The sequence below is a fragment of the Anolis sagrei genome, chromosome 11 (genome assembly GCF_037176765.1).
Source record: "Anolis sagrei isolate rAnoSag1 chromosome 11, rAnoSag1.mat, whole genome shotgun sequence".
Taxonomy (NCBI): Eukaryota; Metazoa; Chordata; class Lepidosauria; order Squamata; family Dactyloidae; genus Anolis; species Anolis sagrei.
Genome location: NC_090031.1, coordinates 28,480,076 through 28,492,106, shown reverse-complemented (window position 1 = coordinate 28,492,106; position 12,031 = coordinate 28,480,076). Strand labels below are relative to the sequence as shown.

At 43.2% G+C, this 12,031-nt stretch overlaps 1 protein-coding gene across 1 annotated transcript; it reads left to right on the top strand.

The window, feature by feature from the left end:
* The first annotated feature begins 259 nt into the window (after nt 1-259).
* Nucleotides 260-11,198, top strand: GAS2L2 (growth arrest specific 2 like 2). The gene is made up of 6 exons (XM_067472083.1): nt 260-1,037; nt 2,249-2,493; nt 5,548-5,655; nt 5,965-6,061; nt 8,190-8,511; nt 8,917-11,198. Exons 1-6 carry the CDS (start codon nt 701-703, stop codon nt 10,334-10,336), a joined length of 2,529 nt encoding a protein of 842 aa, XP_067328184.1. The 5' UTR covers nt 260-700; the 3' UTR covers nt 10,337-11,198.
* The last annotated feature ends 833 nt before the right edge of the window (nt 11,199-12,031 follow it).

Here is a 12,031-nt window from a genome sequence, read left to right as displayed (position 1 = left end):
TTTCTGTAAATATCTATCGCTATCTATCAACTCTCTATTATCTATAATTTATCTATTAACGATCTATCGTATATCTATCTACCCACCTTCCTGTAGATATCTATCGTTTCTCTATTATCTATAATTTATCTATTAACAATCTATATTTTATATAGCTATCTACCCACCTCTCTGTAGATATCTATCTCTCTATTATCTATAATTTACCTATTAACGATCTATCTATCATGTATCTATCTACCCACCTCTATCTATCTATCTATCTATCTATCTATCTATCTATCTATCTATCTATCTATCTTCTCTCTCTCTTCATCTATCCACCAGTCTAGCTAACACTATCTCTTTAGCTTTCTACTTATATCTATACATCTATTTATTCATCTATTATATCAACCTATTCACCAACCAAGCTATCTATCAATCATATCTATCTATCTATCTATCTATCTATCTATCTATCTATCTATCTATCTATCATCTCCATTCATCTGCCAAGCTATCTACCAGTATCTCTTGACCTTTCTACCTATATCTATGCATCTATTTATTTATCTATCTATTGTTTCCCAGTTTCACGGAGAAGGGATGGAGTGTCATACAAGAAGCAATGGTATGTGATAGAAGCCACTCCCTCTGCTTGGCCAAGGTGTATGGTCTTTCCCCGTTGCCAGGGATGGGCTGAGCACAACCGGAGGGGATGAAGAGCGTCCGGCGCTATGGATCCCGCGAGGCCTACCTGGAGGCCATGGAGGAGGACCTGGCTGAGTGGCTGCGAGAGCTTCATGGGGCCCACCTGGGGACTGGCCCAGCCTTCCTGGGGCCCCTGGAGACCGGCGTTCTCCTCTGCCATCACGCCAACCAGGCCACCAAGGAAGCCGCACTCTTCAGCCAGGAGCAGCCCAAGGTGGCCAGCAAAGCCCTGCTACCGGCCAGGGGAACCAGCTGCAACCACGAAGCCCGGCCGGGGACCTTCCAGGCCAGGGACAACGTGGCCAACTTCATCCAATGGTGCCGCCAGGAGATGCACATCCCAGGTAAGTCTGTCTATCCATCCATCCATCCATCCATCCATCTCTATCTGTCCATCCATTTTATCTGATTATCCATCTATCCATTTCTATCTATTCATCTATTCATCCGTTCGTTTGTCTATCTATCTATCTATCTATCTATCTATCTATCTATCTCCATCAATTTTATCCATTTATCCTTCTATCCATCTCAATCTATCTATCCTTCCATCTCTCGTCTGTCCATCCATCCATCAGCTTATCAATATATCTATCCATATATCATCCATATATATTTATCTATCTATCCATCTATCCATCTATCCATCTCTATTGATCTATCTATTCACCCATCCATCTTGGTCTATCTATCTGTCTATCTATCTATCTATCTATCTATCTATCCATTATCCATCTAGCTAAGCATCTCTGTCTGTCTGTCTGTCCGTCCATCTACCTACCTACCCATCCATCCATCATCTAGCTAGCTAGCTATCTACCCATTTATCCATCTGTATTGATCTATCTATCCATCCATCCTACTATCTATCAATTATCCACCTAACCATGTATATCTATCTGTCTCTCTGCCTGTCTATCCATCCCTCTACCTTCCCACCTACATCCATCAATTTATCATCTGTCTATCTATCTATCTATCTATCTATCTATCTATCTATCTATCTATCCATCCATCTCTATCTGTCTATCTATTGTCTACCATCTCTATCAATCTATTTATCTATCCATCTTTGTCTGCCTATCAATCTATCTATCCTTATCTGACTTTCTCTTTTCTCTCTCTCTCTCTCTCTCTATACCTGTCTATATCTGTTCATCTGCCTATCATATAAACAAATCTATCAATCAATCTATCTCTCTATTGATGACACTATTGCTTCCACCTGAACATGAGTCAGTAACCGCTTTTGTTACTGACTGTAACAAGAGCAGTTAGACAGTGGAACTCTCTGCCTCAGAATCTGATGGAGGCTCCTTCCTTGGAGGCTTTTAAGCAGAGGTTTGATGGCCATCTGGTTGTGCTTTGACTGTGCGTTTCATGAATTGAAGGGAGTTGGACAAGATGGCCCTTGTGGTCTCTTCCAACTTTATGATTCTAAGCTCTTGGAGAGCTCCTTGGGCATCTACCTTTTTCAATGGACCAAAATGGGATGACGGTCCCAGAGTGTCCCCTCTCCTCTAACTGACCACTCCTTCCCCTTTGATGTTTCTAGAGGTCCTGATGTTCGAGACAGAGGACCTGGTCCTGCGGAAGAACGAGCGGCAGGTGGTGTTGTGCCTGCTGGAAGTGGCCCGCCGAGGTGCCCGCTTTGGCATGAAGGCCCCAGCCTTGGTGCGGATGGAGCAGGAGATTGAGGAGGAGATGCGGCTGGATTTGGGCCCGGCACCCACGGAGGAAGAGAACCCCTTCCCCAAGGCCCAGCGGGAGCCCCAACACTTCCGGAATCTGGACCAGATGGTAGGACTCACCTTTATGGGGTTTCAAGGCTGATTTTGCAAGTGAAATTTAAAAGAAGGAAATATTAAAGAATGGGAAGGAGTGAAATGCGATGGAACTTGGAAAGAGATTGTTGAGGCACACCTCTCGTTTCTTTATTTCCCAACCAGAAGCAGGAGGTCTTAAAGGCAAACATCGAGAATTTTCTCGAGTCCCTGTTCGGGCACCAAAAATGTTGAGACACAGTTCCCCAATACCTCTACTCTTTTTTATTTCTCCTTCAAGGACTAGAAATAAGGAGATCAAAAAATACAATAAAGTGTTCCCTCACTTATCGCGGGTGTTACATTCCAGGACCACCCGGGATAAGTGAAAATCCGTGAAGTAGGAATGCTATATTTGTTTTAACATCATTTTAATATTTATACATTATTTTAGTAGTTGCTTCCTCCTCCTCCTCCTCCCCCTCCCCGCGTGGTTCCCCCCACCTGCCTTCCTGTCAGTGCGGTGGCTGCAAAGGAAGGAATGAAAGGAAGCAAGAACTCCTTGCCTTTCCCTTCACCAGTTGAAGAGAGAGAGAGCAAACAAAAGGAAGGAAAGGCCCTTCAAGGTTGGAGAGAGGGAGGACTGAGGAGGGAAAGTGCTTCGGAGAGCAGTGGTGGCAAAAACCCGCGAAACAGTGAAAATACCATGATATATTTTGAATTAATATTTATTGAAAAACCACGAAACAGCAAGTCCATCCATCAGGCATAGAATTGATTGATTGGTTGATTTGTTATGACCTACCTTGCTTTTAATCATGGGCAACCTAAATCTCCAGGGTCCCAAACCAAAATTCACATCTCTACATCTAATCGATCGATCAGTTGGATACAGTCCTATCTTACTTTTAGTAGGAAAGTGGTTAGTAGGAAAGGCAATAGAAACTAGGAGATTAAAAAGCAATAGTTTGATTCTGCAGAAGAACCAAGGGGTGGTTTTGCAATTGAGATAAGTAAAGAAACGTGGAGATTAAAATGCAATCGTGAGGAGGGAAAGTGCTTCGGGGAGCGGTGGCGGCAAAACCTGCGAAACAGCGAAAATACCACGATAAATATTTTGAATATTTATTGAAAAACTGCAAAACAGCGAGTCCACTAAAAGCGAACCATGAAGTCGTGAGGGAACACTGTAGTTTGATTCTGCAGAAGAAGAACTAAGGGGTGGTTTTGCAATCACGACAAGTAAAGAAAACTCAAGGACTAGAAACGAGGAGATTAAAATGCAATAGTGAGGAGGGAAAGTGCTTCGGAGAGCGATGGCGGCAAAAACCCGTGAAACAGTGAAAATACCGCGATATATGTTTTGAATTAATATTTATTGAAAAACCGCGAAACAGCGAGTCCACTAAAAGCAAACCGAAAAGTAGCAAGGGAACACGATAGTTTAATTCTGCAGAAGAAGAACTAAAGGGTGTTTTGCAATCGAGACAAGTAAAGAAAGCTCAAGGACTAGAAACGAGGGGATTAAAATGCAATAGTTTGATTCTGAAGAAGAAGAACTAAGGGGTGGTTTTGCAATCAAGACAAGGAAGAAAGCTAAAGGACCAGAAACAAGGAGATTAAAATGCAATCGTGAGGAGGGAAAATGCTTCGGAGAGCGATGGCAGCAAATCCCGCGAAACAGCGAAAATACCACGATATATATTTTGAATAATTATTAAAAAACCGCAAAACAGCGAGTCCGCTAAAAGCGAACCACGAAGTAGTGAGGGAACACTGTAGTTTGATTCTGCAGAAGAAGAACTAAAGAGTGGTTTTGCAATTGAGACAAGTAAATAAAGGTCAAGGACTAGAAACGAGGAGATTAAAATGAAATAGTTTGATTCTGCAGAAGAAGAACTAAAGGGTGTTTTGCAATCGAGACAAGTAAAGAAAGCTCAAGGACTAGAAACGAGGAGATTAAAATGCAATAGTTTGATTCTGCAGAAGAACTAAGGGGTGGTTTTACAAACAAGAAAAGCGTCAAGAAAAGTGCCACCTTTGACTGTCTCTGAATTGTGGGTTTTAATCATAGGGTTAGAAATGTGTTACAGAGAGTATATGTAGAGTAACAACTGTTCTTCACCAACAAGTCCTGAGATCTTGTCAATTTCGACCCTTTTGCAAACTCCTATGTTCGATCCAAAGTCTTTCAAAGTTATGGTTTTCTTTTTAAAATATATATTTTATTGAATTTTTAGAGGAAAAAAGGGGGAAGAAAAGAGAAAAAAACTAGGTATGAAAAATAAAAGGGGGGAAGGAAAGTTAGAGGATAGGGAAGAGGGTAGGAGAGAAGAGAGGGTAAAAAAGCTAACTAAAGTTAACGAAAAAGATACAGAAGTTTCCCTACTCGTGGGGATGGAGGTCGAAGGGTTCGGGGGAAGGAAAGACAAAAACTGGGATAAAGATAAAAATAGAAAAAAACTGAAAAAAAGGGGAAAAATGAAAAAGGGAATAAAAAATAAAAATAAAATCTTGTTGATTTCCGAATCTTTCCCTGTCTGGGGTATTAGTCTCTTAAATATAAATTATGTTTAGTCCCTCCGTCTTCTCATAATTGCGTCATTTCCTTTTGTTATTTTTTTAAAGCGTCTAGTAAAGTCCAGTCTGTGGGGCATTTGGGTTTGCCTTGATGTCCTTTAAAAAAAATTCAGTCTGTCCATATTCTTTATACATTATTTTTAATTTCCATTCTTCTTCTGTTGGGTTTTCTTGAGTCTTCCAGTTTCTTGTGTATACAATTCTGGCTGCAATTATCATATAATTAAATAGGATGTCTTGAGTCTTATTCATATTCATATCTGTTATCCCTAATAAATAATTTTCAGGTTTCATTTGAAATTTTATTTTTAAGATTTTCTGTATATTTTCATGGATCATTTTCCATCACGGTTTTCTTGACATCTGAGGGTTGAGTCTCCTAATCGCCTATTGTATTTTGATCTCATTTCTAGAGACTAGAGATATATGGGGCTGAGCCTCATCAACACTTCCCAATCTCTACAACAACAAATCCCATCATCCCCCTATGGCCTTTCTGCTTGCCCTTCAGGTCCAGCATCTGATCAGCCGCTGCACTTGCCCCGTCCAGTTCTCCATGGTCAAAGTCTCCGAAGGCAAATACCGCGTGGGCGACTCCAGTACCCTCATCTTCGTCAGGGTGAGTTCCCCCATTGGAAAACAATACAAATGTTTGGATTGCAACCACAAATCCCAGCGTGTTGGCCATCAAGAAGGAAAGGGTCATGGCGTTGCAGTTGGGGCTTGGAAGGAGGTCAGCGATCCTCCTGAAAAGAGTGGACATTAATTAAGAAGGTGAAGACCGAAAAGTTCTGGCAAAACAGTTATTGTACTTCGATCTCCTTGCCTCTAGTATCTGGTTGGAATAAATACTAGGGGTTTTGGAGGCACCGAGCCTCAGCTAATCCTAAATCCTATTTGATGATGGTTTCTCTTCTCGTTCCTTTAGATCCTGCGGAAACACGTCATGGTCCGAGTCGGTGGAGGATGGGATACATTGGAGCACTATTTGGACAAACATGACCCCTGCCGCTGCACCTCCCTCTGTATGTCCATCATGCATAGAATTGATTGATTGGTTGATTTGTTGCAGACCTACCTTGCTTTCAATCGTGGGCAACCTAAATCTCCCAGGTCCCAAACCAACACTCCCATCCCTACGATCGATCAATTGGATACAGTCCTATCTTACCTTTAGTAGGGAAGTGCTTAGTTGGAAAGACAACCTAGATCTTCCAAATTCCATACCAATTGACCTAATTGATTAATTGGATACAGTCCTATTTTACCTTTAGTAGGGAAGTAGTTAGTAGGGAAGGCAACCTAGATCTTCCAAATTCCAGACCAATTGACCTAACTGATTAATTGGATAAAGTCCTATCTTACCTTTAGTAGGGAAGTAGTTAATAGGGAAGGCAACCTAGATCTTCCAAGTCCCAGACCAATTGATCTAACTGATTAATTGGATAAAGTCCTATCTTACCTTTAGTAGGGAAGTAGTTAGTAGGGAAGGCGACCTAGATCTTCCAAGTCCCAGACCAATTGACCTAATTGATTGTTTGGATACAGTCCTATCTTACCTTTAGTAGGAAAGCAGTTAGTAGGAAAGGCAATCTAGATCTTCCAAGTCCCAGACCAATTGACCTAATTGATTAATTATATAAAGTCCTATCTTACCTTTAGTAAGAAAGTGGTTAGTAGGAAAGGCAATCTAGATCTTCCAAGTCCCAGACCAATTGATCTAATGGATTAATTGATTGATTGGATACAGTCCTATCTTACCTTTAGTAGGGAAGTGGTTAGTAGGGAAGGCAACCTAGATCTTCCAAGTCCCAGGCCAATTATCTAATTGATTAATCAGATACAGTCCTATTTTACTTTTAGTATGGAAGTGATTAGTAGGAAAGGCAATCTAGATCCTTCAAGTCCCAGACCAATTGTCCTAATTGTTTAATTGATTGATTGGATACAGTCCTATATTACCTTTAGTAAGGAAGTGGTTAGTAGGGAAGGCAACCTAGATCTTCCAAATCCCAGACCAATTGACCTAACTGATTAATTGATTTGTTACAGCCCTATCTTACCTCTCCTCTATTGGGCCCCATTGGGTTTCAATGACTTCCTGACTCCTACTCTTCCATCAATCCTTACGACGACAACCCTGTAAGGTAGTACTGGATGAAGATCTCCCTGAGTGTTTTATAGTTTATTATGGGATGCAACCTAGATCTCTCAAATCTCAGGCCAATGGGGCAGTGGATCTACACCAAGCTTTCATGAAGCTCTTACTGCCATATGATACTATCAAAGGGGCAATGGTTCTACCCCAGGCTTCCATAACTTCCTACTTACTATCAATAGAGCTATATATCCATTCCAGGAGACATATTACCACCAGCTCAAACCCAGCATGGATTCAGTGCTCCATTGACTTGGATATCCCTGTCTTTTGTTGGTAATGAGATTGACCTTGATGTTCTTCAGTATCTCCAAGTAGAGGTAGTAGTTGAGGCCTCCGATGTACATCTTACTCCTTGTAGTCCTCTGGTAACAAGTTCCCAAAATTTGTCTTCCTCCTGTTCTGTTCTGTTACTTTATGTCACTTAGATTTTTATGTGTTCATCTTTCTTAACTTTGAGTAGACTTATATTTTGCCATACATATAGATACATTTTCCAGAAATGATGGTCAGAGTTGGCAGAAATGCTTATCTGACAAGCTTTTACAACAACACGGGAGTAAAACAGGGGTACTTACTAGCTCCCATTCTTTGTGAATGATTTAGTGCCTTATTTAGCTGGAACTGACTCTCCTTCACCAAACAATGTATGCAGATGATATTGTGCTTTTCTCCCTCTCTCGGTTGGGTCTTAAAAATTTTTTGAAGGCTTTCAGGACCTACTGCCAAGAGGAAGCGCTGTCAATAAATTACTCCAAGACCAAGGTTATAGTTTTTGGAAGAAACTGCCCCAGATACAAATAAGTTTTAGACCAACATGGCATAGCACAATCCCATATATTCAAATATGTTGGAATTGTTTTAGTGAACTGCTTTCCTGGAAATGTCACCGAGAAGCAGTGCTGAAAGCTGAGAAAAATGTGTTACTATCCCAAGAAAACTCGGGATAGTAAAGCAGGTCTCATTTCATACTGTTGTCTGGATCCTCTCTGCAGCCCACAAACAGGCCTTGAGGATGTCCAGCCCCCAACGGACACTTGCCACGCCGGTCCAGCATGAGATCACAGCCCGACTGACCCCTCGGACAGACAACAAACCCCATGTGCCACAGCCGACGGCCCTCATTGTCAGCCGGTCACAAAGCCCGCTGCCCCCAGTGGAGTGGAGGACCTACGTTTCCCCAGGTCTGGGATCTGGGTGGAAGGTAGCCTCTGGACCTTCAGTGGACAACATTGGCCTTGATGACCGCAAGAAAATGACAAGTAGGTCCATCTCCCAAGACCACATTGGACCTAGGAGGGCTTCTTCATCCGACAGGTGAGCCATTTGCAACTGAAGCTGAGATAGTGAACTCCAACTTTGTTGTCTCTTCTTCATCTTTAACCAGCTTCAGCATCTATCTTTAGCCAACTTTGGTGTCCATTGTCCATCTTTAATCCACTTCAGTGCCCATCTTTACTTAACTTTGGTGCCATTGTACATCTTTAACTAAATTTGGTGTCTATTGTTCATCTTTAATCAACTTGGTTGTCCATCTTTAACCAATTTTGGTGTCGGTTGTCCATTTTTCATCAATTTCAGTGTCCATCTTGAACCAACTCATGTCCATTGTCCATTTTTCACCAATTTGAGTGTCCGTTGACAATATTTAATTAGCGTTGATGTCCGTTGTTAGTTTTTAATCAACTTTGGTGTCCACTGTCCATCTTTAATCTCTTTCAGGATAAGGGAACAATCAACTACTCCACCTGGAAGGTGGACAACTGCAGAGGAAAGACCTAGTTTGGAGCAGCATGGCCGAAGTGGGACGTTTCATGCCTTCAGTCAGATGGACAGACACCCAATGAAGGACTTGCCCATCTCTAGGTGGGGGTCCGGTAGCCTTCAGACTGACTTGGACCCTCAGAGAGAGATGGCTAAGAAACCAGCAACGAGGGCTGCAACGCCTCAAACCAGTCGCCATAAAGAGAGGGATAGTTGTCCTTTGACTCGTCCTTCCAGCCCAACGAAGCCTCTTCGAGCCTCCAACACACAAGAAAGAGTTCCTACACTCAACAGCCAGAGAAAAGATTCCATAACACAGCGGTCAACTTCTCCGGTCAAAACCCCAGTGCCCAAAATGGAAGCTTTGGCCACAGGGAAAGTTAGTCGAACTAACTACAGGCCTCCAACTCCTAGTAAAAGTCTTCCTTGTTGTAGAAATGGGACCCAAGGACCAAACAATAAGAAGGAAGAAGGGAAAACCAATCTGGTGGAAGTATCTGGATGGAGGGCAGAGACTGGAATGGACGTGATGGATCTTGACAGGAATAGAAGGAGTGGTCAGCGAGTCCCACAAAGACTGCAAAGAGGTGTGCAAAAGAGTTATGGGAGTATTATAGAGAAAAGATGTGTCAATACCCCTTTGCCAGTAAATCTGGAGGATGAATGTTCACTGTATCAAAGTCTGGAGGAGGAAATCATGGCCAATGTCAAGGAGCTTGAGGACAACTTAGAAGGCAATGATGTAAAAACTGGCGAAGCTCTGGGACCTGATGGATTCAGTTTGGAGCATAAGCAGGTCTGTGTCAATGGGGAAAGGGTGCCTCGGAGCGGGGTCTATGTGCCTGAAAGAGGGGCAAAATGGCCACTGGTTGGGGGATGCTATGAGGATGTGATCCGGGAACTCTCAGTGGCACTGAATCACGAACAGGTGAAGACAGGGAGACCTTTGAAGGAAAGGAAATCCCCAAATATAGAGGAGAGCCTTGCCCCCAAAGACACTGAATCAAAGGAGGTGGGCATCAAGGAGGCGAAGTTAAATGGCAGTGCCTCAATGTTCACCAACCCAATTGCATCGGAGGAGGCTGCCTTGATCCCAGAGAAACCCAAACGGTCCCTCAAGAAGCCGAAGCGAGTGCCATCCATTTACAAGCTCAAGCTGCGCCCCCAGATCCGACCGCGGAAGGATCACCGGCCAGAAAAGAGACCCTCCAAGATCCCTCGGCCGGTGGGACACCACTACAGGCAGCAGACAGGTCAGCAGAAGACCCTCGGCCCCAAAACCCTGAGCCAAGGTGACCGCTGGGAGAAAAACTGTTTGGGGAATATCAAGAAAGATGGGGAGATGGGGCTCCTGAAGAGCAAGGAGACCTGGGTCTGACTTTCCACGGAAAGCAAGACGCTTTGACAGACTTTAGAACCAGGAACCTCGCCATCCTGGATTAAGGAAATAGGCGTTGTGTTTGAGTTCTGCGCTGACTTCATTAAAAATGGGGGAATGTGCCTCCTTTTGCTCTTGCTCACCATCCAAAACATTGCTTTTTGAAGCTTGGCTTGCAATCATAGAATCCTAGAGTCAGATGGGGGCTCCCAAAGCCCATTCAGTCCAACCCTCTTCTGCCATAAAGGCACCATCCAATCCCTCCCAACAGACAGCCACCCAACCTCTGTTGAAGAAACTCCAGAGAAGGAAGGAGATTCTGTCTGACTGTCATGAAAATGAGAAACCATTCAGAAATTAAGAACTATGGATGATATCCACCACTCTCCAAATTCCTTAGCCTGTTTGATTGATGATCTTTATCTTTTCCTGGCAAATTGTGTGAATATATGGGATGGAGGGTGGCCCATCTGTGTCAGTGGGGCAACCTAAATCTACTCCTAACTATAGCGAAGCTATCTATAGTGCTGAGTCCATTTAGAGGGTTTTGAAAGGGTTCCTTCCAAATGAATCAAGAGCAAACAACCTGTTGCTGCTTTGTGAAACGTATTGGGTTGAGCAATATAATGCAGTTTTCCATTTTGTTGAACTGCACAGTGTGGTGATGAGAACACTTGAAGAACTAAAAGAGAGTCCTCTATACAACAGTGAGACTTCTTCCCAAGCTGAACACCTTCTTTTAGCTTCTTCCAAATGCTGGAAGAAATTGATTTGAATTTGGTGTTGGTTTTCAAAATATAAGATCTAGAATTTGTTGTTTACAGTTTTGTAGGTGGTAATAAAAGGGTGGTTTTTTTTGCGATACGTTTCCCGCCTGCCTCAGTGAACGAATTCTCTCCTTTTCTTGCAAAGTCTTATTCTAGGCTTATCCCATCCTCGTCCTCTGTTTAGCTATGTTTTAAGTGGCATTGGAGTAAATGCAGAAAGATTGACGTTTCGATCATGAGTCGAGAGTCAAATCCGCTTGAACTTTGTCTTTGGATTCTAATCTGAATTATTATTGACTGCATCATTTGGGGGGGGGGGGAGCGCTGATGGACCTCAGAATTCAATTACAATGTCAGGGGATGATGGGAAAGGTAGTCCATTGGGCGGCAAAAAAAGCCAATGGGATTTTGGCCTGCATTAATGGGAGCATAGTCATGCTCCCCATGCTCTATTCCGCTTTGGTTAGACCACACCTGGAATATTGTGTCCAATTCTGGGCACCACAATTCAAGAGAGATATGGACAAGCTGGAATGTGTCCAGAGGAGGGCGACTAAAATGATCAAGGGTCTGGAGAACAGGCCCTATGAGGAGCGGCTTAAGGAGCTGGGCATGTTTAGCCTGAAGAAGCAAAGCCTAGAGAAGACAATTATGCTGGGGAAAGTGGAAGGCAAAAGGAAGAGGGGCCGACCAAGGGCGAGATGGATGGATGGCATCCTTGAAGTGACTGGACTGACCTTGAAGGAGCTGGGGGTGGTGACGGCCGACAGGGAGCTCTGGCGTGGGCTGGTCCATGAGATCATGAAGAGTCGGAGACGACTGAATGAATGAACAACAACAATATCTATGGCTGGATGGCTTTTTGTCATGAGGGCTTTGATTATGTTTTCTTGCCCTGGATGGCCTTAAGGCATCATTTCCCAACCTG

Excerpts from the sequence above, each read along its gene's own strand:
- GAS2L2 (XM_067472083.1), top strand. The coding sequence starts at position 701 with ATGAAGAGCGTCCGGCGCTATGGATCCCGCGAGGCCTACCTGGAGGCC. Across the intron at positions 5,656-5,964 it reads GTACCCTCATCTTCGTCAGG|ATCCTGCGGAAACACGTCAT; the intron begins GTGAGTTCCCCC and ends TCGTTCCTTTAG. Across the intron at positions 8,512-8,916 it reads AGGGCTTCTTCATCCGACAG|GATAAGGGAACAATCAACTA; the intron begins GTGAGCCATTTG and ends AATCTCTTTCAG.